Genomic DNA, 25357 nt, shown 5'->3' with positions numbered 1-25357 from the left:
TACCAGGTGACATTTTTGTGTTCAAGGAAAATTGTAACCCAAACATACTGAAAATTGTTTTTAGGATGCCTACTTTACATTTATAATCCCTCCTAATGCATTGCAACCTTTTCTCTTGTTTCAACACTGATATGATCTAGCCCTTGCTTGAAGCCTATATGTGTTTCAGGCAAATTAGTAATGGTGCTAATTAGAGTTTATTTCTAAGCCTTTATAATGCATGTGCTTCAGTGTTGTTTGTTATGATTGATTATTTGGCACACTTCATATTCTACTAAATACTGTTTGAGAATCCAATAAATATTTGTGCCCCAGAATTAAAATCCATATTTTTGCTTCTTAAACTGCTATGACTGCTCAGTACATGGTAAAATAGTTAAATATAGACCCTGTGTCCTAACCTTTTTTTTAATTAAATCCCATATTCTGTTTCAATTGAAATTACACACAGTTAATTCTTGCAGGTTTTTAAAAAGAAAATTGGGAAGGCTTTCTTAATCTTCAATTATCTGTCCTGACAGTACAGATAGTAAGTAACATGACTTGGGAGAAATCAGTGACACGTCTAGTCTCTAGTGCTAGAAACATTTAGTTTCATTGTGTATAGTGATCAGTGTGTTTTTGTTATTAATCTTTATACTTTTGGCTTTCATTAGATGAATCTTGAAGTTATTTATGGAGATACAGACTCAATTATGATAAATACCAATAGTACCAATCTGGAAGAAGTATTTAAATTGGGAAACAAGGTGAGATAATTTATTGATTGCTTATTTTACCTGGGTTTATGAATTTTGTATTTAACACAGTAAATACAATGAGTTCATGTGTTATGTACATGTGTATACTTTTGAAAATAATAAACTTGGTGTCACTAAATTTTTCATTCTCCTATTTTTCCTTATACTCTATTTTGTTTTTAGGGCAAAATTCAAAGGCAGTTGGTTTCCTTAGGAGGTAGATAACATTTTTCTTTTGAAAAAAGTTTAAATGTAGTCACATTAGAACATCATGCGTTGTAATTCACAAGGAAATGTGTTTCTAATAGTATTCAGATATATTTCATACATAGATGTGATTGAATTAATATTTACCTATCTACACATACACATGTACTCACACATACACATTTAATTTTATGGAGTATTTAAAATATATTAGAAAATACAAAGGGATATTTAGAAGCTGTCATTGGTAGCGTCTTTTTTGTTTATTTTTTGAGATGTGGTTTCTCTGTGTAACAGCTCTGGCTGTCCTGGAACTGGCTTTGTAGACCAGGCTGGCCTTGAACTCACAGAGATCCACCTGCCCCTGCCTCCCAAGTGCTGGGATTATAGTCATGCATTGCCACTGCCCAGCCATTGGTAGCCTCTTAATGGTGATTCACACTTGGCAAGTATTTCTTGAGCACTTGATTTGTTAGGATTTTGTCCCAATATTAAAAAATGGAAATATCTTACAAATTATCAATTTTTTTTTCCTCCCTGGAAATTGTGGAATTTGAACTGTACTCTTCACTTGTACATAGGCCCGGCCTTTTGTACTCGTACTGGGCCTTGCAAATCTTTGCAATTTTCCCTAGAGGCCATGATTTGTGCCTTAGCCTTTTCAGCAAAGGGCAAGAGACTATTCATTTATTCATTCAGCACATCGCTATTTGTCTATACTTAAGGTGCTAATGGACATTTTGGACATTATCTAACAAAGTTTTATGTAATTTTTTGTCCACATAATTGTTGGATTGTCTAGTTGTTAATCAATTCAGTAATTCCGAGGCAAATATATATGCATTATTTTAGATTCAGAAATACCTATACATAATTTCCTATAGTTATTATGTATTTCCTGGAGTGAAGAGAGACAATCATAGCCTTTGTTTTGATGGAACGATAATATTTGTGTTATTATCTGTTAGTTTTTTAAAAAAATACTTTATTTTTGAGATAAAAATCTTGCTATATAGCTCAAGATGGTCTTGAACTTTGTAACCACCCCAAATTGACTTCAATAAGGACATCACCTGCCTCAACTTCCCAAGTTGTTATGATCTTTATTTTATTTTTATTGGTGTATATTCATTGTACATACTTCTGAGTCTTATACAGACATTGCCGTACATGTTTGCAATGTACTTTGGGCATGTTCCCCATAGCCTCCTACCCCCATATGTGAGTTAATTCCCTTTGTTCTCTTAGACACTTTTTGTTTCTACTTTCATGTCATATGATTTTATATGTGTACAGATATGTATATGTATAATCTAAAATCTACAGTGAGAGAAAACATGCAATAATTGTTTTTCTGAGTCTGACTTAACTAGCTGAATATTTCTTACTGTATCTGTTTTACATATACATTATAATTTCATTCTTTATGTCTTTAAAAAGTTGCATTGTGTATGGGTATACTGAATGTTATTTATCCTCTCCTCTGTTGATGGGCACCTAGGCTGATTTTATAACTAAGTTATTGTTAATAGTGCTACAGTAAACATTCATAAGCCAATAGCTCTGTGATATTCTGACTGAGAATCTTCCCAGTAAACACTGGAGAGTGATTTTAAGATCTGATTTTGTTCTTTGTTCTTCAATGTTTTTAAATTGTACCCTAAATAATTCTGTGTTATGTAAGTTGGATGATAAATTTTAATTAATTTACATGTGCCTTCAAGCTTTGTTGAGGTTAACTCTTGGGAATTTATAGCATGTGCATTTTTTCCCTGTTAGGTGTTTGAGAATCTGACAATAAAATAATTGAAATTTTCACAGGTAAAAAGTGAAGTGAATAAATTGTACAAGCTGCTTGAAATAGACATTGATGGTGTTTTCAAGTCTCTGCTACTGCTGAAGAAAAAGAAATATGCTGCTCTGGTTGTTGAACCAACATCAGATGGGAATTACGTTACCAAACAGGAGCTAAAAGGATTAGATATAGTTAGAAGAGACTGGTGTGATCTTGCCAAGGACACAGGAAAGTGAGTTTAGCTTTTAATTTTGTTTTTGTTGTTTGTCCTTCAAATTTTTGTTGAAGAAAATCCAAGTGCTATGGAAAATGCCTATAAGTCTGCCAAGCATAAGGATACAACTTCATTCTGTATTGCATTATTACAAATAGAATTTTACAGTTAGATTAAAAGTTAGATAAAACTAAATTTGCAAAGTAGGAAACATGAGCTATACCTTATGTTGAGAGTAAATCTTTATTCCTAGATCTTTAAAGAATTGATTTTGTTGGTACTGTTTTTTATTCCTCTTTTTCAAAGTCTTCTATTTTGTACTCCTGAATCCATAGATCCTAATTATAAACATAATTTTTATGATTCCTCTGTTTTGTAGCTTAAAATGTGTGATTAAAAGTGGGCCATGGACTGAGACTTATCATTTGCATATAAATGATTCTTACTAACCTCAGATTAATTTGAGAGCTAGTTCCAAAATATGGGTATGCCTCTGAAGTAATACATGACTCACTAGCCTTTTACCTTAAACTTAATATTATGATTAAAAGATTCTTTTTGTTTGTGGTCACATAATATATGAAGTACCCATTTGAAAAAGTGATACTTAGACATGTTATATGCCATCTTTACCTATTCCAATTTTGTGATCTAGATCAGTTTTGAAAATAGAATTTTTTCTTTATGGCTAGATTCAAAAGTACTTATAGTTTTTGCTAAATATCAGCATTTTAAACTTATTTTCCAATCTTTTTCCACTTTCAAATTGAGAGATTGAGCAAGTGTTGCTTCTGTAAAACTACTCTTGATTAGGCAAAGTTGATCATCTGAGTATAGGTCATGGTCTGCCTTTTATGAAATGTGGTTTGAAATGCTTCATTGCCCCCAAATATACTCAAGCCTACTTTGTATAGGCTGTCGATTAGAGTGTTCTCCTCAGCTTTTGTGTTTTCTAAGAAAAGATGCATCATAATAGAAGTAAATTTCTCTGAGTTAGAAATGTATTAGTAATTAAAGCTATACAAACGTTTTTGTTAGGATTCTTTTTCTGACAAATTATAAAGCAGCTGTCAAACTCTTGTTCTGCATTTTCTCAGAAATGGATAAAATATTGGCTTCTTCATTTATGTTTCTTTATTCTTGAGGCTTTGTAGAATAATATGAATTTCTTGAGGGATAGCATAAAGTTAGAGAACACTGAACAATTTATAATGAAGCTGAAGAAAGAAGAGTTTGGTATCTTGCATTTTTCCCATTTTTTAGTTCATTATTTTATGTGTATGAGTGTTTTCCAAGCATGTATGTCTATGCACCATGTTAAAGCCTGGTGCCCATGGTTGTCAGAAGAGGGCATTAGATTCCCAGGGACTAGAGTTGTGAGCTATCATGTGGGTGCTGAGAGTTGAACCTGCATCCTCTGAAAGAACCAATACTCATAACCCCTGAGCCAGTTTTCTAGCCCCTTAGATTTTTTTTAACTTTACTTAAAGAACTTTATATTTCTTCTTGCCTAGCTAAATAGTCATGTTAGGTGGAGATGGTATCTTGATCCCAGAAATACTATCTTGTTGCTTTATGAATAAAGATAAAATTTATCTTCTAAAATTTTAACTTTTGGCTAGAATATAATTGTGTCTGGATTTTATAATTACATAAAATCTGAGAGCACACTTTTTCTGTATTGTATATTGCATAAAGCATTAGCTGCCACATAAATGAATGATCTATATGTCAAAGGGCAGATATGGAGTTTTTAGGTTAGTAAATTTTTGGTAGATTTTAAAAATAAAATAAAACAGTGAGGGCTGGGGAGATAGCTTAGTGGTTAAGAGCACTTGTTGCTCTTGCAGAAGACCTGGGTTTTATTTCCAGCACCAACCATCCTCAACTCTACTTTCAGGGCATCTTATACCTTCTTCTGACCTCCGCAGATACCAGGCACAGATTTGATGTACAGACATGCATAAAGGCAAAACACTCATAAACATAAAATCTAAACTGCCTTCTAGACACTAATCCTCATATTAGCTCTTAACATAGCTCTTGTCCTCATGCCAATCTCATGTCTATCTTTTCTTTGTTAATGAAGTATGATATTAAAAATCATATTTTTCTTTCTTTATACAGCTTTGTCATTGGCCAGATTCTTTCTGATCAAAGCCGGGACACCATTGTGGAAAACATTCAGAAGAGGTTAATAGAAATTGGAGAAAATGTGCTAAATGGCAGTGTCCCAGTGAGTCAGTTTGAAATTAACAAGGTAAATGTAGCGTTTATTGCTGAGCCCAGCTGCTGTCATATTTTTTTTTCTCCTCCTTCAGCTAGTTGAAGAACCACCTCATCCTTGCAATTTAAATAAATTCTGGCTGGGGGTGAAAGCTGCTTAACAACTGGATCACAGATTGAACATTAGCATAGCTCTTCCAGCCACAGGTACTGCCGCATCTGCTACAGATGAGACCTCTCTCCTTTTTACTTCTAGACATTGTCGGGATGATTTAGCTTATGTGTGAGGGCCTGGAGAATGCTTCCTTTTTCGTAGTCCTCCAAAGTAATAGTTGTTTGACACACAGATCTGATCATTCTTATTCATTCTTATATTTTCATTCATTCTCCTTCTTTCCTCTCCCGCATTGTCCCTGTCTCCTTACCTCTCCTCTGCTGCTTCCACTCCCAAATGTGTATGTGTATATTACTTCACATATGGTGATCCTGTAATCATATGGGCATCTGTAATTAAAAGGCTTTTAGGTACAGATTCAGTTAGAATTAAAGATAGTGGTAACCTATTCTGTGTATCTAAAGCACGTGTGCATCTTAAAACAAAACCATAATCACATTGTGGGTATGGGTATTTTTTCTTAGCTAATTTGAGAAACAAAATCTTGATTTCCAAAGTAGCATGTAATAAGTAAGATAGTAGGTTAATAGATTTTCTTCCTATTTAAAACAAGTATCCTTACATATTCAGAAGCTAATCTTCAAATATCACTTTACCCATTTTGTGATTGGTTTCTTTGTCAAAGCTTATACAAAAAAAATTAGGATCTGTTGATGACATTAAGGAGAAGTTTTAGAATGAAAACTCATTCATACTACTTCTATGTTAAAGTAATGATTGTCAGTTTTTCATATTGCCATACACTTGAAAACATATTTTATATTGTTAGAATTGTTTTATTATTTAGAAACCCATTTTCATGGGTTTTTTGAGACAGAGCAGTGTGTTATGTAGCTTAGGTTAGCTTGAACTTTATATACACTTGAGGCTGTCCTTGAACCTCTGATTGCAGGTAAGTGCCATCATACCTGGCTTCTATATTACCCAAAAAATCATATTTTTATATTACTGGAAAAATCATGTATGTAAGGCCCTAGGTTTGATTCCTAGCACCCGTAAATGAAGTTAATCAATACATTAATAATCTATTTTGCTGACATGTTTATTTAATTTTTTTCTTAGTTGATTATTAAGTTTTCTTCTCTATTTTAAATAACTGCATTGAACATTTTTGTTCACTTGTCATTTTGCTTTCAGATGGATTACTTTCTTATTGTACCTTCCTTGAAATAAAACATTTGTGTCAAAAGATATGACTATCTGAATGGATCTAGGAAAATTGTTTTGTGAAACGGTGGTGCCAGTTAATAATATCAAAATATGCATGCTATTTTCATCACAGTTTCTTTGTAATGGTGATGATTTTTAAAATAAAACATTGCTACCATAGTGGATATGAAACTTTCACAATGGGTTTAATTTGTTTTTATTTTATTTTTGGAGAGAATGTTTTCTAGGACTTACATTCATTTTTGGGTCAATTTTTTGTTTTCTATACTTTTTCTTTCTTTGAGATAGTCTCTCACTGGCCTGGAATTTGCTAGGTAGGCCAGGATGAGGATCCTCCTGTCTCCACCTCTCCACTGCTGAGATGGCAAGTCTATACCCAACTTATTTTCATGGGTTCTGGGAATCAAATTCAGGTCCTCCTGCTTACACAGCAAGTGCTATACCAACTAAGCTATCTTTCTAGCCCTTGCTTTGTTTGTTGAGACAGGTTTGTCTCTCACTTACAACTTACTGAGTGGGTTTGGCCAGGGAGTCTCAGGGAGCTACCTGTCTCTGCCCCTCCGTTGTTAAGGAGGATAAGTACTAGCAACTCAGCTGGCTACTTTGTTGTTTGTTTTTCTTGACATGGGTTAAGCTATTTAATGATAAAACTATCTTCCCAGCCTTTATGTTTTTATTTATAAAGAATGGTATCGTTTGGGTATAATAGTGCATACTTTTAATCCCAGCACTTGGGAGGCAAAGGCAGGCAGATCTCTGAGTTCAAGGCCAATTTTGTCTACTTGTTGAGTTTGAGGCCAGCCAAGGCTACATAGTGAGTGTGACCCTGGTTTTTATTTTTATTTTTTTAACATTTCTGTAGTGTTGGTGCAAGTATAGTAAATTCTGATAAACTATATCATAGAGGTCTGTGTCTATTTATAATTAGCTATTCATTCATATGTGAAAGGTGAGTTGTCTTTCTGTTAATCTTTAATCTTTGTATAGTCTTTAAAGTTATTTGTAATGTGAAGTCTAAGACCGTACCAGTAAACTATTTTTTTTTTAACTTTGAAATTTGCTGGTCTGTATTGTACTTTGGATTTTTTTCTTATTTTTGTTTGTGTATATTCATTATAAAAAATATGCTATATATCATCTTTATGCATATATACCATGTATTTTTATCTTATTCACTGCTGTATTGAAGTTTGAGTGGATATTTCATCTATGTATGACATTGTGGATTATTTGTTGGTTTATTCCCTGAATTATGCAGGCATTAAAATGGATGTATTTTATGTATACTGTGAAAGCACATGTTAAAATACTCCTACTTTATTAGAAATGTCTTAAGTATTGGGAAGTTGTCAGGCTCACATAAGTGGAAACGTATTTTCTAAAGTTTGAATTGGACTTGAAAGGTTGAACTTTGTCATTGATGATATCTATTGTCAGATTGATTTTTTTTTCTTGAAGTAGCAGGTTTTGTTTAGTTTCAAGGTTTTTGTTTTTTGAGAAACTGCTAGATCTATATGTCAAAATAACTATAGTTTTCCTACCATTCTTTCAAGTAAAAACTACATTCTATGTAAACAGCAGTTAGTTTAGCTTGTAACTCAAATAGTTGCACAACTAATTTTCCTAGAGTAACCTTCATTCTTCAGATATGCTTTGTGTATTCTTTGCGTTTAATCATACAAAATTGTGGGAGCCCACAACTGACTCAGTTTCCCAGTTTGAATCTGAAGTCTATTCTGAGTCAATAGAGTTCAAGCTTGCTTGCTCCAGGGCTGTGAGAAAGTCCTGATTAGCCTGCAGAGTCTCCTTGAAGGGCTGTGAGAAAGTCTGATTAACCCACAGGAAGGAACACACTAACTAGATGTAGGCTGCTGACGCCAGCCAGAGGTACACTGAGATAGAAAATGAAACTGTACTCCTCCTTGACTCCAGGCAGGATAGATAATGGTTGAATGCTTATGCTGTGCATTGTTCTACCCCTGTCCTTCAAAAATGCTTATAAGCTGTCTGTGAAATAAACTCGGCATGACTGGCAGACTTCTCAACTCTTTCCTGTCTTCTTCATTGTCTCTACAATCCGCACACCCTACCCAGATAGCCAGCTGACTGTCAGCAGGCTCCAACACAAAGCAGTAGACTTGTTCTCAAGGTTTAAAGGCTTTAGAAATTGCTAACTTTGCTAGACATGATGGCTCACATTTGTAATACCAGCACTCAGAAAACTGAGACAGGAGGAATGCTTGCCTCAAGTTTGTAGCCAGCCTGCGCTGCACAGTGAGTTCCAAGTCAACCTTGACTACAGAAGGGAGACCATTCTCTCAAGTTACTATTTTTTATTGCGTAGTCAAGAATGTTCTCAAGGGAAAGTACTTTGCTATGGTGGTGGAAAGTAATATACTGACTGTTAGTACAATTTGGTGCTACTGTTAGGATTCATATTTATAAAGCATAAACAGTTTTACCAAGCTTTTCTTCTGTATCATTAGTACAAATAGTATTGTTAGACAATAACTTTCTCCTGACGCTGTTCCTGATCTTGTGCTCACTTTCTGTTACAAACTCTTTGCTCTCTATAGAGCACAAGTTGGCATTCAGAGTAAATTCAGTGCTTTGTAGTGTATTGGAGGTTTATTCAGTTAGAGAAGCCTTTGAGATCAGATCATTAAGTCAGAGTAGCTGTTATTCTCTAATCCCAGCTAATTAAATGAGAAAACTACAAACATGAGGAGAAACTCTAAGGCTTCATAGAACACTGCATCTAGAGTCTTGAATATTTTAAATATTCAAATATTATGTGGCAGAGCCCATAAGCTTACATTTCTTCTTGTTAGGCTTGTATGTGGTTATACCAGTTACTAAATGACACAGAAAGGAACCATGTTTTCTGTATTCATAGTCATTTTCATGTTTATATATATATATATATATATATATATATATATATATATATATATATGATTCTGGTAAAAATGTGTTTGTATATATGTATAGAAGGTTTTATTTTAAAATTTGGTGAGTTTATTTTTCCCATTTTTTTTATCTTTTAGGCATTGACAAAGGATCCCCAGGATTATCCTGATAAAAAAAGCCTACCTCATGTACATGTGGCCCTGTGGATAAATTCTCAAGGAGGCAGGAAGGTGAAAGCTGGAGACACAGTGTCCTATGTCATCTGTCAGGTAAATCTGTTTTATTTTATAAGACTTGTGCCCCCTAAGAACCCTGGGCTGGGAAGATGGCTCAACAGGTAAAGTGTTTGCTATGCGAGAGTGAGGACCTGAGTTCAGATCCCTAGCACTCACATCAAAAGGTAGGCAGAGGGGCTTGTGTTTATAACTGTAGTGCTGGAAAGTGGGGGCATGCAGATCGTTCCTCAGAGCTTGTTGGCGTTCATTGAGTGACCTTGTTTTAAAAACATAAGGTAGACTATTGGAGAAGTGACTCAGCAGTTAAGAGCACTGTCTGCTGCTCCAGAGGATCTGGGTTCAATTCCTAGCACCCATATGGTGGCCCACAACTACTTATAACTCCAGTCCCAGGGGATCTCATACCCTCTTCTGGCCTCCTCAGGCGCCAGGAACATAGGTGGTGCAGACATACATATAGGCAAAACATCCATACACGTAAAACACGAAGACAACATAATGTATAGAGTGACTGAGCAAGTCAGCTGATGTTGACCTGTCCTCCACACTGATGTGCACATATGAACATGTACACACATAAACCACTGGTCTATATACAGGAATCTTGAGTCAAATCCAGATTGCCACAGTATTTTACTTAGTAGTAGTCTTCTAAATAACTAGTCCCATAGTTTAGTTTAGTTAGCTTTCAAATCTTAAAAAAAATTAGGTAATGTTTCCTTACAAGTTTCCTAAAAAAATTCAAAGTAGCTTTTGGAAGTCATTGAAATTATTTTTATGAGACAATTTCATAACAGTTACTACTTTTTCAACTCTAAACTTCCGTGAAAATGTGTCATAGGCTGAGATTGTAGCTTAGTGGTTGAACACTTGTTAGTACGTGTGATGCCCTGGCTTTCATTCCCAGCACCATAAAAAAGAGAAAATAAAGTAGTATATGTACTTTTGATGGTATATCCACCAACACTAATAGGTTGTTGTTGTTTTTAATCATTCCTTTTGTGACAATTTTCATTATGATGAGTCAGTGGAATAACAGAATAAACGCTTTGTCCTCCTTCCTTATCAAAATAATTACTTGAGACAATATGAAATGCATAGATATATGGAGAAAGTTGGAAGGGCCAAAGACTGACTTTACTTCCCTCTCCCTAGAGCTTCTCTTGTTCCCATGTTTTCTTTCTCCCCATTTTGTAAGGTACCTCTAAGGAAACTGTATGCTTTCTCAGCATGCTTTAAAACTAATAACTAGTTTTGTTTGAGAGTGGCGTGTCACTAACAGGGTGAAGGGAAAAGTAGGGCAGAGCAGAACATCAGGATTTTTTTTCCCTGAAAGCACTTGACTCCATTTGGAAGATAGGAATACCAATCTTTTCTCCTTGTATGTCAGTTCTAAGCCTGTCTCAAGTTCTTTAAAATTACTCTTGTTTGGTCTACTTACCCCAAGGCATAATTCATCTAAGTAGGATTGTTTCTTTTACATTAATGCAGTGGCTTGAATAGGTATCTCCCCTCCCCCATAGACTCATGTGTTTGAGTGCTTCGCCCTATTAGGCACTATTAGGAGGTATAGCCTTGTTGGAGGAAGTGTGTCACTGTTGGGGCACGCTTTGAGGTCTCATATATGCTCAAGCTAATCCCAGTGTGGCCCACAGTCTCCTCCTGCTGCCTGTGGATCAAGATGTAGAACTCTCAGCTCCTTCTCCAGCACCATATCAGCCTGCACACTGCCATGCTTTCTGCCATGATGTTAATGGACTAAATCTCTGAAACTGTAAGCCGAGCCCAATTAAATGTTTTCCTTGATAAGAGTTGCCGTGGTCATGGTGTCTCTTCACAGCAATAAAAGCCTAACTAAGACAATTAGTAAGAATCATACTACATTATTACAGTAAAATTTTTAGATACACTTTAAAATTCATTTCTATAAATTGACCTTTGCTAAAACACAACCAGTATGCTTTAAAAAGCATAGAGCCTTATGAAAATCAAAAGCTAGTCTATTAATGTAATATCTGCCACATACTGTAGATGATGTACATAACAATGATAAGTACATGGACAGGAATCAGCACTTGACTCTATCTCCCTCCTAGGGTTACCCTTGATTAAGAACTGTTTGAGAAAGCCAATTTCTGCAGGAAAATATTTCCATAAATGTCTGGCTTGCTCAAATCCTTAATGTGCTTTGCATATTGCTTCTGACAAGTCTCATCTAAAAAAAAAACCCAATTTTTAAATTATGCAAATAAAGATTTTGGTAAATAGGCTATTTTTTCCACTTATGTCTTCATATACATGGACCAGCTCATAGATTATTAATGACAGGAGCAGATGATAGCTTACACCTTTCAAAAATAATACAGGGTTAGTGAAATGGCATCTAATGATGAAATCAAGACAAACATTTTTTCAACAAAGAGTATTTTGTTTAAAAATGGAATAGAGGTATTTGGTGATGTATATAAAATAGTATGATAGGTGTATTTAAAAGTCAAACTTGTATTCCTTAATGTCAAAATATTTGTTTTTATTTTTGTTTTGATTAATATATGTCTCTAAAATGCTGATGCTAATGTAGTATAATAAACCCAATTTGATGTGACTTTAGCATTCCTCCCCCCACTAATACTGTTCCTTCTTTTTAAAATACAATTTATAGTCCTTAGCATCTTCCAAGAAATGGCCTAGGGTTTTAATTTGCCATTGTTCCCCTCAGTGGGACACACCCACCTTTCAGCATGTTTACTAGCCAAAGCTGCCTGTCTCTTCCTTTTCAGCCTCTTGTCTACTAATTTTAAACCTGTAGTTATTTAGTTTTCATTAGTCATAATTTTTGTAAGGCATATCTTTGACATAATTGCTTTATGAGCTCCCCCCCAGCCCCCATCAACTACTTAGATTTTTTTTCCCCATTAGTTTCCCACTAACAATGGCTAATTTAGAACACCTGGTTATCCCTAAAGTTCATGACTCGCTACATGGACACCTCAAGAAAGACCAACCTTGCTTCCTTCTCTGTTCTTAAAAGTTGTATGTCACATATCCATGTGTGTCGCATGTTCTTGAGATCTTGTTCAGTTTAAAAACTAGATCTTTGAGTAAACTGTCTTAGGGGAGCCTAAATGTTTTTCCAACACACGTCGTAAAACCTATTATCTAACCAGTTGTGCTGTTTTTGAGCTTAGATTTTTAAAATACAGTAGTAAACACGTTGGGGTTACTCTTAGCTTCAAGGTATTTAGAGTCAAAATACTTTAAGTAGAAAGTGTGCACAGAAATTTTCCACTGCTTTTTAAATGTACAGATATTCCTTTATGAGAACTTCTAGTGATATACTAGAAAGTAACTCAAGCACTTGGTTTGGTTTGGAGTTCTTGGGATAGAAGTTAGGACCATGTGCATGCTTGGCAAGCACTTTACCTCCTCCCTTCAATCCACCAGTGCCTTAATCCCTGCACTTCTACAATTTTGACTTGAATTCACCCTTTAAAAATGATAGAATTTGCTGGGTGTGGTGGTGCATGACTGTAAGCCCAGCTCTTAGAAGATAGAGATAGGAAGGCTCAGTTCAAGGTCCTCCTTTGCTATAGCACTGAGCTAGAAGCCAGCGTAGGACAACTTAAGATCAGCCTCGACAGCAACAGAAAATAATGAAAGAAAAGTATAAGACAAACTGCTAAATGGTCTGATTAGTAAAAACCCGGAGTCAGATACTGGGTAAATTCTGAAAGATCAGAGGAATAGGACAAGCCAAAGCCAACCTCACCTCACCAACCCTCAGCTTCCAAAAAGACCTACTTCCTGTATACCTATCCCTATATGCCTTTCTGTTCTACCAACTCATTTCCTCTGTCTGCCCAGCTACATCACTTCCTCTTCTTGCCAACTCTGTCACTTCCTGTCTGTCTGTACAGACCTCCAGACCTTTATTGTTAGTGCTGGGATTAAAGATACGTACCACTACACCTGGCTCTGTTCCCAGTGTGGCCTTGAACTCACAGAGATCCAGACAGACTTTTGCCTCTGAGTGATAGGATTAAAGGTGTGTTCTACCATTGCCTGACTTCTTATAGTGTTTGGCTTTTTCCTCTGATCCTCAGATAAACTTTATTGGGGTACACAGATAAAATATCACCACAGAAAAGATAAAACTCAACAAAAAATACAGTTCTATAGGCTGACCAGATTTCTGGTACTAAAAGGCAGTCTAAGTATAGCACATAGGAAGACACAGCCTAATGATTTGTTTGCAAACTCTTAGCTAGCAACTATTGCCTCATTTTCACCTTACAGTTCAAGTTTATTAAAGGACAATGATTAAGCCTGATTAATTCTAACTAAGTTTTTTCTTTACTGAGTTGTGAAATATGGATAAACAAATTTTAACCCGAGGTTTCCTTTCTTTCTAGGAATTTCATTCATTATGCCTTAGACCAGTTAGAACCTAGTTGAAAGACAATTGCATTCTATCAGGAACATAACCTGAGAGAGAAGGCCTTGCTTTGGGTCGCTGCTAAAGACCATGATACTGAAGGTTGCCTCTGCTTTGAGCTGGATGCTGAGCTGAGAAGAGACTGATTGTGGCAGAATTGAAAGAATAGGATTCACATTATAATCAGTTCTGCAGAGCAGCTGAGCCCTGTGAATAGTTATAATTTACTAGTCTGAATATTAAATTCTGTTGTTTCAGTCAAGAGGAAGAGTGGAGTGAGTCATTCGATGTTGGTCCGGTAGAATGATGACTTTTTGGTTCACAGATGATAATGACATCACCACAGAGCTGTATGTGGGCTAATTACATAGAATCTCACAACTTTAATTTTATAGTGTAGAAGAAATAGCCCTTGAAAAGAGTCTCTAACCCACCTTCATTTGCTTGAGGAGGAGCCAGCTTAACAGTGCAGAGTAATACCGCTTCCACTGGTCAGATATTTGACTTTTGAGCACTGCTGCTTTCAAGGTAGATCAGTTCCTTTTTTTGTCCCCATGGTAAAATACCAGAAAGAAACAAAGGACAAAGGATTTATTTTGGCACACAGTTGGAAAGGATACATGTTTATCACAGTGGGAAAGGCATGGGAGTGGGACTGTTTGCCTCTTACTCTGTGGTAACAGAGAATGAAGATACTTACATTTCACTAGACCAAGAAGCAGAAAATGTGGTACGCTGAACAGATTCTTTGCTGGCTTTCTCCTTTTTTTCCTTTTGAACCTCAGCACAGTGCATGGTGATGCTTACTTTTAGGGCTGGCTTTCCCCACCTTAGTTAATTATCTCTGGAAATACCCTCACAGACATGCTAAGAGGGTTGTTTCACTAATACTCAAAGTATATCTTTGCTCGATCAAGTTGACAATGAAAATTAACCACCCCACCAGGACTGTGCATTACTGTTACCCCTCTGTTTTATGTCTAGCATATATGTTTTGTTTCTACTGGGGTTTATTCCCTTAGCTTTCCCACTTGCTCATTTGGGGCAAGGATGGGTGCTAACATGTTTCTATGGCTGGAATTGTGGCTAGACGTTATTGTATTAACAGAATAAAAGAAGTGTTATTTATTCTTATATTTTTGTGCCTTTAAAAGACTATCTTAGTAGACAAATTCTCACGAGTCTTTCAATGTGTTTTTATGTCATGGCAAGTAGAATTATATAATCTAGCTAGTGTCACCGTACTTACTGGGTTCATATCTTCACAGCAAAGAGCACAACACACTGGATTTACATTCTCAGGCAATGGATAAGATTGAGGTCAAGAAGTTCTTGGTCTTTCTACTCTAAGATACATGTGAGATTTTCAATAGGGCAATACTTCTTGGTGTTTGGAACTGAGCACATAAAATTTAAACTGTTGTCCCTCTATTTGATTAAGCAAGTATATGTGTGATTATTGAGTTGCTTACAACTTTACCTATACCATGTCTTCTGTTAGGATGGGTCAAACCTCCCTGCAACTCAGAGGGCCTATGCACCTGAGCAGCTGCAGAAACAAGACAATTTAACCATTGACACCCAATACTACTTGGCCCAGCAGATCCACCCTGTCGTGGCTCGGATCTGTGAGCCAATAGATGGAATTGATGCTGTCCTCATTGCATTGTGGCTAGGTAAGTGTCTCAAACACATGGAAACCCTCATAATTTAGTAGTGACATACATAATCCTCCTGTAACTGTTAGTATCTGTGCTGTAGATTCAGGATTGTGTCTGTTACTTCTTTCTTTATTGTTTTTTATAGCTGTTTAGTTCCTACCTCCCATCAGAATGTGAGCTCCACATACAAATGGCAATCTTTGTAAGTCTGTACCTGCTATACATGGTTATACTCACTGATTGCAGAGGGAGGAAAGAATTTTAGGTATCAATATGGTCACTGGGCTTAAATTGTTAAAGGTCTAATTAGCGACCTTCCATTAATAAAGACATTAATGATATTTTACATTTTTTATTCATCTTGTCTGTCCAAAGATATTTTGTTAATGTGATTTTGTAATATTTAGTTTTTACTTTAAATTCTTCTAAAATAAGACTCACTGTTATTCTGTAGGAATTGGCTGGTTTCTAATTTATCATCATCCCATGAGATGGCAGCTAACCTTGAGACCTCAATGTCTCTTTGATTTTTTTTTTTTGCAGTTTTACCTCTTTTCTATGTCATTATTATTGCCATCTTTGCTTTAAAATGTTTTTTTAAACATTCTTCATTATACTTCTAGGAGGCCAGAACATAGTTATGTTGCTTTTAAGGTCCCTGCTCTATTTTATCATAGGCAAAGCTGAATGTTTTTAAAGTACTCCTTAATAAAGTCCTTAGATGGCACCTCTTTCTCCTTAAATCAAGTCACCTAATGTTGCTGACATCTCATTGGCTTTAGCTCTGACAGTTTCAGACGAGTTTTCTTATTCCAACCTGTATTACCTTGCTCCTACTCTGTGCATTCTCTAAATAATGTGTTGTTCATTTTCTCTCTGCTTGTTGCAAAAGTCTTCCCCCACTTTAACTAAAATGTCTAGCTGGAATGCCACAGGATGTTGGCATCACTGGGACCTGGTGTAAATGCTGGTTTTGGTATCAACAAGCCTCTGAATCTTGTTCTGTACATTGATTTATTTTGTGAGTGATAGAATATAATTACTCTGAGAGAGATAAAATATATGTGTGATGCTCGGCACAGGACTTGAGGCGGAGGGAGTGCTCAGCACATGGTGGTATAGCCACCTGCCATCCTCTTTCAGGCTTCTGTGTAAATATGTCCATCTTCCTTCAGTCCATAGGATTTATGCGTATGTAGTACTTAGTATGTCTTTGTGGCATGTCATTGGATTTTCCAAAGCTCATTATCAAATCACATATATTCCATCCTGCCCCTGTTGAGTGTGTTTCTGAGATCAACCCCTCCACCCCCATCCCTACTATCCCATCAGTGTCTGATGTGGAAGTGGAAACTCATTTTTGACATTTGCCTAAGCAAAACATAATTAGGAAGATAAAATTCTGCTACCAAAATAATCATATAATGTATTCTCCAAGTTGAGTTGTATTTGATGATGTTTATAAATCCTCAGCTGGGAGGAGGAGAGTATAAATGCATGATGTTTTAGCCTCATTTTTTTTCTGTTATACATTGAGTGCTTAGTCTGTTTGCTGTGATAAGTTCTTGCCATATCTTATTCAGTCTTTGTGACAGCTTCATATAAGCATATTGCAGCTCCATTTTACAGAGGCGGAAGCTTATGTGAAGTAGCTGATAGTTTTATCATATAACTTGCTAAGTATGGGGCTATAGTTGGATTTTAACTAAGCTCTGTGTGACACTAAAGCTGTTTACTCCTGTCTACGCTATGCAAAATTTTCTTTTTAGCAATAAATAAATAAATGAATGAATGAATGAATGGATAGATAGATAGATAGATAGATAGATAGATAGATAGATAGCTCTAAGAGGCCATGAAAGTTGTTCTTTACCGGAAGTGAGGCAATATGGATATATAAGCATGAGGAGCTTTACCCTCATGCCCTCTCAACTTCACTTTGTGCCTCTACATTTCCTACTGAAACCTCATAGCGATTTAGTTTTTATTAGTTCTCCCAGTTTTTTTATTTGTTATATAATGAGTAACCTGCTCCAAAGGCCAACTGTCTTGCTGCTGTTGTTGTTGTTGTTTTGAGTTTTCCAGTGGCTGGGAACTGAAATGGAGGGCACATGGAAAAGCCCCACCTTAAGAATGAATACCATTTTAGGCTATATATCTGCTATTACTAGGAGTCTTAGCTGGGGTCATCTGTGTAGATTCCTGGGAGATTCCTTTGCGCCAGGTTTTTAACCTAACCCTGAAATGTCCCCCTTTCCAGTAGGCTCTTTCAGTACTCTCCCCCTCTATCCCCTGCAACCTGATCTCTCGTGCTCCTGTCCCCACCAGCCCCACAGTCCATTCACTAAATCTTTTCTATCTCCCCTTCCCTGGGAGACCCAGGCATCCCCCCTTGAACCTTCTTTGTTACCTAGTCTCTTGGTCTGTGGATTATAGCATGGTTATTCTTTATTTTATAGCTAATATCCACTTATGAGTGGATACATACCATGTTCGTCTTCCTGGGTCTGGCTTACCTCACTCAGGATGATAATTTTCTAGTTCCATCCATTTGCCTTCAAATTTCATGATGCCGTGGTTTTTTACAGCTGAGTAATCCTCTATTGTGTAAATGTACCATGTTTTCTTTATCCATTCTTTGGTTGAAGGGCATCTAGGTTGGTTCCAGGTTCTGGCTATTATGAATAAAGCTGCTATGAACATAGTTGAGCAAGTTTCCTGTGGTATGATTGGGCATCCTTTGTGTATACGCCCAAGAGCAGTATAGCTGGGTTTTGTGGTAGATTGATTCTCAGTTTTTTGAGAAACCACCATATTGATTTCTAAAGTGGTTGTACAAGTTTGTACTCTACTGTGACCAGATTGGTGCCTAGCCCAATTGTCATCAGAAAGGCTTCATCTAGCAACTGATGGAAACAGATGTAGACCCACAGCCAAACATTAGGCAGAGCTTGGACAGTCCTGAAGAAGAGGGGGAGAAGAGATTGTAGGAGCTAGATGGGTCAAAGACACCACAAGAAAACCCACAGAATCAACTAATCTGGGCTCATGGGGGCTCGCAGAGACTGAACCGACAGCCAGGGAGCCTGCATGGGACTGACCTAGGCACTCTGCATATATGTGACACTTGTGTAGCTTGGTCCTCTTGTGGGAGTCCTAACAGCAGGAGCAGGGACTGTGTCTGACTCTTTTACTGGCTTTTGGGACCCCACTCCTTATATTGGGTCACCTTACCAGCCTTAATACATGGGGAAGTGCCTAGTCTTACTGCAACTTAATATGCTGTGTTTTGTTGATATCCATGGGAGGCCTGCCCTTTCCTGAACAGAAACAGAGAAGGAATAGATTAGAGGGGGTGGGATTGGGAGGAAGGGAGGGTTAAATTGTGGCCAGGATGTAAAGTAAATAAATAAATTTAAAAAAAAAATGAATGTCATTTAACAGAAGGAAGTGCAGAGCATTGAATTCCATCAAAATAGCAGGACAGTAAAGGGTCTTAAAGTCTTCATGTGTGGATAGGTCTGAGACCCACTTGGTATGCCAAGACTGCCTATACTGAGAGGGAACTGGACTGTTTTCAATTGTGAAGGTCATACTTAAGATCACAGGGAGCAGATTTGTTTTCTGGATGCTGGGATTCAAATTCAGGGCCTTGGCTATGCTAAGTGCACACTCTACCATGGACCTCAAGCCTCTATAGTGGTTAGATTCTTTTTAACGTTTTATTTTTTGACAGTTTTACTCCCTGTTATTTGTTTACTTAAATATATATTATCATAACCGTGGCAGCTTTATGAATCCAGTTTAAGTAAATTATTTGCAAAGCTCGACTAGCACATTAATGAGTCCCATCTTCTGAGGTTTCATGTGATTGAATTATGTCAATCTGTAGAGGACATCTTTCAGTCTAGGACATGTCCCTTCATGTACCCATCATTCTTACTCCGTCCTCAGAAAGCTCTGTGGGTGCAACAGAGATGGCGTCAACACAGTTCTTCCAGTAGCCCCTCCTTCATGCCGTAGAGCTTACTGAAGCCAATGGAAGAAGGCCTGTCTTTTGAGCCCTGGAGAAACTGCTGCTCTTCCCTCATTCCGAACTGCTTTCCCCCTTTTGACCTCTTGAGAAGGTGTTTTTATAATACTGTGTGAAGTCCTTGTCAGTTGTATAGCCACCCTTCTCTCCTGTGTCTTCTCTTTTCTCATCTTCTCTATTACTACCCCTACCAGTAATACACCTTTGAGCCCTTATTATTCCCTTTTTCTTTGTGTGGGTTCTGCATCAATAAGTACCAACCATGAAGAGCTGAGGGAAACATTAGAATGCACTAGGCAGATCTCAGTAGGCATTTGCTTTTGCCCTCTTAAGGAACTATGTTTTCATTGGCACCCTTTATTTCTCCATTCCACATGAAAAATTAAGGTGGCTTTTCACTCGGGGCTTTGAGCCCCCCATTACTCTTGTAGTTTGTGGTTTTAGTGAGGGATGGGGAGGAGATGTGGAAGTAGTGGCAAAGTAAGGGGAGTGTTAGGGGTTATGGGGTTTCTAAGAGGTGCAGGCTGTAGGCATGAAATTACTGTAATTTATTTTCAAAATTCTCAATCTATTTTCTTTATGTAAAAAACTGCAGTTAGTGAACCGACACTGTTAAATACGTTGAAGTGTACAAATGTATACATGAAATACAAGCCCTCCAACTGCCTAATCACAGACATAAAATAATTCTCTTGCTTTTAATGTAGTTTTTATCTTTGATTAATGAAATGTATAACGATGTCGAAACTTTAGTGAACTTTGATACTTTGTCCTTTTAGTTAGTACAAAGAAATCAGGAATAATGGTATAATTTCATTTAGGAAAATTATTAAGTTCATGAATTTTTTATTTTTAAGTCTCTTTAGTGGAGAGCAAGTAAATTTTTCAACTACCTTTTCCTTTTTATATTGCCTTTATGCTACTTTCCTTGAAATGAAAGGCAAGTATCAAGTATTGGTTTTATCCTGTGGCTTCACTTTGGAAATTCTCTATTTCTCTCCCATCAAGATGCCTCCTGAAGTCTGTCTGATGGCATGTTGCATGGCCAGGTGTTCTACATGGGAAGGCCATTTTAATGAAATAGGAGAAAGAGGATAGTCTATTAAATGAGTGAGTGGATAAGTCTGTTGAATTGAAAGAGAATGATTTGTTCTCTCTAATAACTAATGGTTCTCATTATCCCACTATAAAATGTGTATCATTTTCTGAAACCCGTGCAAGATTATTGCTATTGGATTTAAATAAAATAAAATTTTACTCTTTTTTCATCTGTGAATAGGAAAAAATATAGTATTACTCTTCTTATACAATAGCCCTATGGGAAACATGGTCACTAAAACTTGGAACTCTTAGCTTTTGTTCTCCAGACTGTAGGTTTTTCTTTCTCTCTCTAGCTCTAATGCAAGCTCTCTATATTCTGTGGATGAAATACTCACAGTGTGCTTAAACATCCCAATAGCCTTCTGTTCCTAGCAAACCAAACTAGTGAGAAGGATAAGCTAAAGTTCAGCCTAGCATTTCATCTTTCAGTAAATTTTTATTTTGTGCATAATAGTATTTAGAATTATATTAATCTTTTCCTCCAGTGAGCAATGAGTTATACAACAGCTATATAATACATTGTTTTATAGTCAATGCTAGAATTTAAGGATTGTTTTTCTGGGCATTTTTCTTATGTGTCTTGAGAAATTACTGATATTTGAAGAATGTGAATCGAGAATTTCATTTTTGAAAATACTGCTTAAGACAAGGCAGAATGAACATAATCCCTTGATTACATTCATGAGTTAAATTTGAAAGCATAAGTTCTCTTTTGTAAATGCCACTAGCTGGACATGGTGGGGCATGCCTGTAAACCCTAGCACTGGGGAGGAAGGAGCAAAAGGATTGCTGGATATTCTGGGCCAACTTGGGCTCCTTAGCAAGACCTTGTCTCAAAAACTAAAATGAAATGCTTCATGCCACTCATGTTACAGATGTTAGTTTTTGTGAATTGACAAAGCCCAGTAATTTTCTACAAATAAATGCAATAGTGGGTAAGCAATATTTGGGAGTGCTTTTGGCACTCTTTAGGAAATATATCTACAAAAATGTATTGGAGGGGATAGAATGAACTACACATGCTTGAGTGTAAAACAATGGTGCTACTAGCAGGTGCCTCAAGTATTAGTTTGTAAAAGGATTTGTCTTTTTTCATGATTAAGCTCTTATAAGAGTATTATATGGCCATCATTTTCAAGCGTCACATTTTATATCATATGACTAATAATAAATTTTAAAAGCTAACATCAGGTGCATGGTAGTGCATTATAGGAAATCTTGACAGCTGCTAAGAAACTCTTTTTACATGCTGATGTTCTGTCCCAAGTTCATTATCCAGTAACTCCTCTTCCCTGTCTAATCTGCTTTTGTATTCATGGAACAAATTAATGTCAGGCCTGTTGTGCCCAGCATCATGTATTCTTTGTGAAGGATACCAAGGTAAGGTAGAGCTATGGGTTCTTTTAATTGAATTCAGGCCCAATAATTGGTTGATTTCACTGCTGTAAGGATGTCTAGTATATATCACAGCCTGTTTCCAAAAGATGTAAAATGAAGGGTTATCAAATTATGTGAAGCAAAGAACACACCTCCCCAGGGTCTTCATGGAAGAATTTATGAATGATGAGATATTTAGAGCATTATGAGAATAGGCTGTGTGCTTGTTTCTCCACAGGAATAACCCATGATAGCTACTACCTCCACTACTTGCAGGGAATTGATGGGGTACCTCTCTATAAGGGTATCAGTGGCACAGCTTGCACATCAGTGCTATAAGATGTTTCCTCTCACTAACTCATAACACTGAGGGGCAGTCCTGATGCTGTTCTGTATACTGTTTGCTGTATAATGTAAGCAATGAAGCTTCTAATAGCTTTGAACCAGACTAGAACAGTTTAGAAACCACTGCAGTAATAACTAATACTTCCACCTTTGTTAATATTTAGAATTTCTGAAGAAAAATGACAATTTAGCAAATTGTTTACTTTAGACCTATTTCTTTAAAAGATCATTTAAATTAAGTGTACCCCAAATGACTATTAAAACTGTGTTGTTTGTGCTTTGTCTGATGGCAAACTTCTGTAATCCTTCCACTCTGGAAGCTAAGGCAGGAGAACCTGGGTTATACATACTTACTTTTCTATCTCTGTGATAAGACACCATGACCAAGTGAACTTGTAAAAGAAAGAGTTTAATTGGGCTTGTCGTTACAAAGGGTTAGAGTCTGTGAAGACAGAACAAAGGCATGGTGGCAGAAGCTGAGAGCTCAGATCTTGATCCACTAGAAGGAGGCAGAGAACATCCTGAGAAGTGCGAATCTTTTGAAACCTCAAGACAAAACTTCCTAATCCTTTCCAAATAGTTTCACCAACTGGGACCAAGTGTTCAAACATATGAGCCTATGGGGGCCATTTTTACTCAAACCATCATGGACCCTATCCTAAGAGAACAGGGTAAACCATAAATAAAACAAAAAATACGGTTGTGGGTATAACTCTGTGGTAGAACTTTGCCTATCATGTAAGAGGCCATAGATTTGTTTTCACTCAGCACTGTAAAAAAGTTGCTAATAGAAAAATGGATAAAACATAGTAAATGAGAAAACTGAAGGCATCATACTAAGGTACCTAAACTGTAATATATAATAACAGGAAGCCAGACGGTGGTGGTGCATGCCTTTAATCCTGGCACTTGGGAGGCAGAGGCAGGTGGATCTCTGTGAGTTCAAGGCCAGCCTGGTCTACAGAGAGAGTTCCAGGACAGGCTCCAAAGCTACAGAGAAACCTTGCCTTGAAACCCCCCCCCCAAAAAAAAAAGACAGGAAGGGTTAAAGTGGTAGATTGTTGGTTCCTCTTTTCTGTCAAATGTTGAAGCTTATTTTATTGTTAAAAATAACACAGTTTATATTAGAATAGAAGCCTTGAATTCTGCTTGCCTCCCTTTACCCCCTATATTAATGTATTTGAAAGAACAGAGGGCTTTTTATGAGGTAGCTAATCAATAATTGGTCTGTTATTTAATTTGTGATGTTTTATTTTGCAAATTTTATTTAGCATAAAGTATTCTATCTATTTTCATGTTTAAATGAAGGAATACTTGTAAAGGTTTTTCTAGACTAGTGTAAAGATTGAACATCCTTAATCTGAAATGCTCCACAATCGGAAACCCTTTGGTACTAACTGGCATGATGATACCTGACCACATACTTTGAATGCTTTAGTAATTCTTTAATTGCTCTTTTCCTTCTGTTTTACAAAAAACTGACTTATGTGGTGGAAAATACTACAAGTGCTTTCATGTAACAGGTCTTGTGCTCTCATGTGATAGTCAAAATTCAGGTACAGTGGAAGTATTAAATAAAATTATTAGGTACAGGCTAGGTATACAAGGATTATATGAAAAGTAAAAGAATTTTGTGTTTAGACTGTGGTTGGTCCTATCCCCCAAGAAATCTTGTTATATATATGCAAATATGTTAAAATTTTAGATCTGTACTCTGAACCACTTCTGGTCCCAAGTGTTTCAGATAAGGCATACTCAACCTGTGCACATTCATTAATTTAAAATTCATTCTCGGCTGTAGCATTAAGACATTAAAAACATTTTGAGTTGGAGTCATGAATGTTGCCCGTTAGGAATTTGGTGCTGTTGAGTTTTTTGGGAGCTATCCCTTCCCAAAGCAGTATTTAAGTAACCCAAAGATTTATCTATTATTTCTTTTAAAATTAAAAAAAAAAGAGTTTTTTACTTTGTGGTGTGTGTGTGTGTGTGTGTGTGTGTGTGTGTGTGTGTGTGTGTGTGTGTGCGTATGAATGGTGCCTGCAGAAGACAGAAGAATGTGTCAGATCCCTAAAACTGTATAGATGGTTGTAAGCCACCATGTGATTGCTGCGGATGGACATCTTTTGAGATACTGCTACTGAGCTCTAAAGAATACAGAGTTTTTGGGTAAGACCAAATTTCTGGTGAGTACGGACAGAAATATGGAATGCTTCATGCATCTCTCCAGCCCCTAGCTGTTACATCTTTTAAAATATTTAGAAATTCTGCATTTTGGTTATGGAGAAGCTATTTCTAGTGTTGGAAGTTAGTCTGAAGTTTGTTCTGTGAATTGTTTGTTCTTATTAATTCATTTTTAATTTTTTTAATTGTTTATTTTTAGATTGGACTTATGGTATTTTAACACTTAATGGAAAAATTTAATATGTATGGTAATAGAATTATATAAATAAGCCTTCAAGTAGTCATCACTCACCTTCATTTTCCATCAATTCTGGCTGGCTATTCTTATTCTTCTTTTTTACCTCCTCCAATGACCATGATGTGAATCCTAACATTTCATCTATATGTGTTTTATTTTGCATTTACAGATGGCATCAGTTTTCCCTTTCAGCATAAGCACAGTATTATCATCTCATTACACACACACACACACACACACACACACACACACAGAGAGAGAGAGAGAGAGAGAGAGAGAGAGAGAGAGAGAGAGAGAGAGAGAGAGAACCCAC

The 25357-nt window shown here is 36.5% G+C and overlaps 1 protein-coding gene across 1 annotated transcript in view; it reads left to right on the top strand.

Annotated features, from left to right (window-relative positions):
- Pola1 (DNA polymerase alpha 1, catalytic subunit) overlaps window positions 1–25357 on the top strand; it is a 303693-nt gene that overhangs the window by 138189 nt on the left and 140147 nt on the right. The window contains exons 28-32 of the mRNA XM_052732483.1: window positions 657–749; window positions 2769–2974; window positions 5084–5216; window positions 9575–9706; window positions 15610–15784. Of these exons, the coding sequence (XP_052588443.1) occupies window positions 657–749; window positions 2769–2974; window positions 5084–5216; window positions 9575–9706; window positions 15610–15784 (739 nt within the window). The remainder of the gene's footprint in view (window positions 1–656; window positions 750–2768; window positions 2975–5083; window positions 5217–9574; window positions 9707–15609; window positions 15785–25357) is intronic.

The sequence above is a fragment of the Peromyscus californicus genome, unplaced genomic scaffold (genome assembly GCF_007827085.1).
Source record: "Peromyscus californicus insignis strain IS unplaced genomic scaffold, ASM782708v3 Scaffold_10__1_contigs__length_136768540, whole genome shotgun sequence".
Lineage (NCBI taxonomy): Eukaryota > Metazoa > Chordata > Mammalia > Rodentia > Cricetidae > Peromyscus > Peromyscus californicus.
Note: the sequence above shows the minus strand (reverse complement) of the source record. Positions and strands in the feature narration are given on the sequence as shown.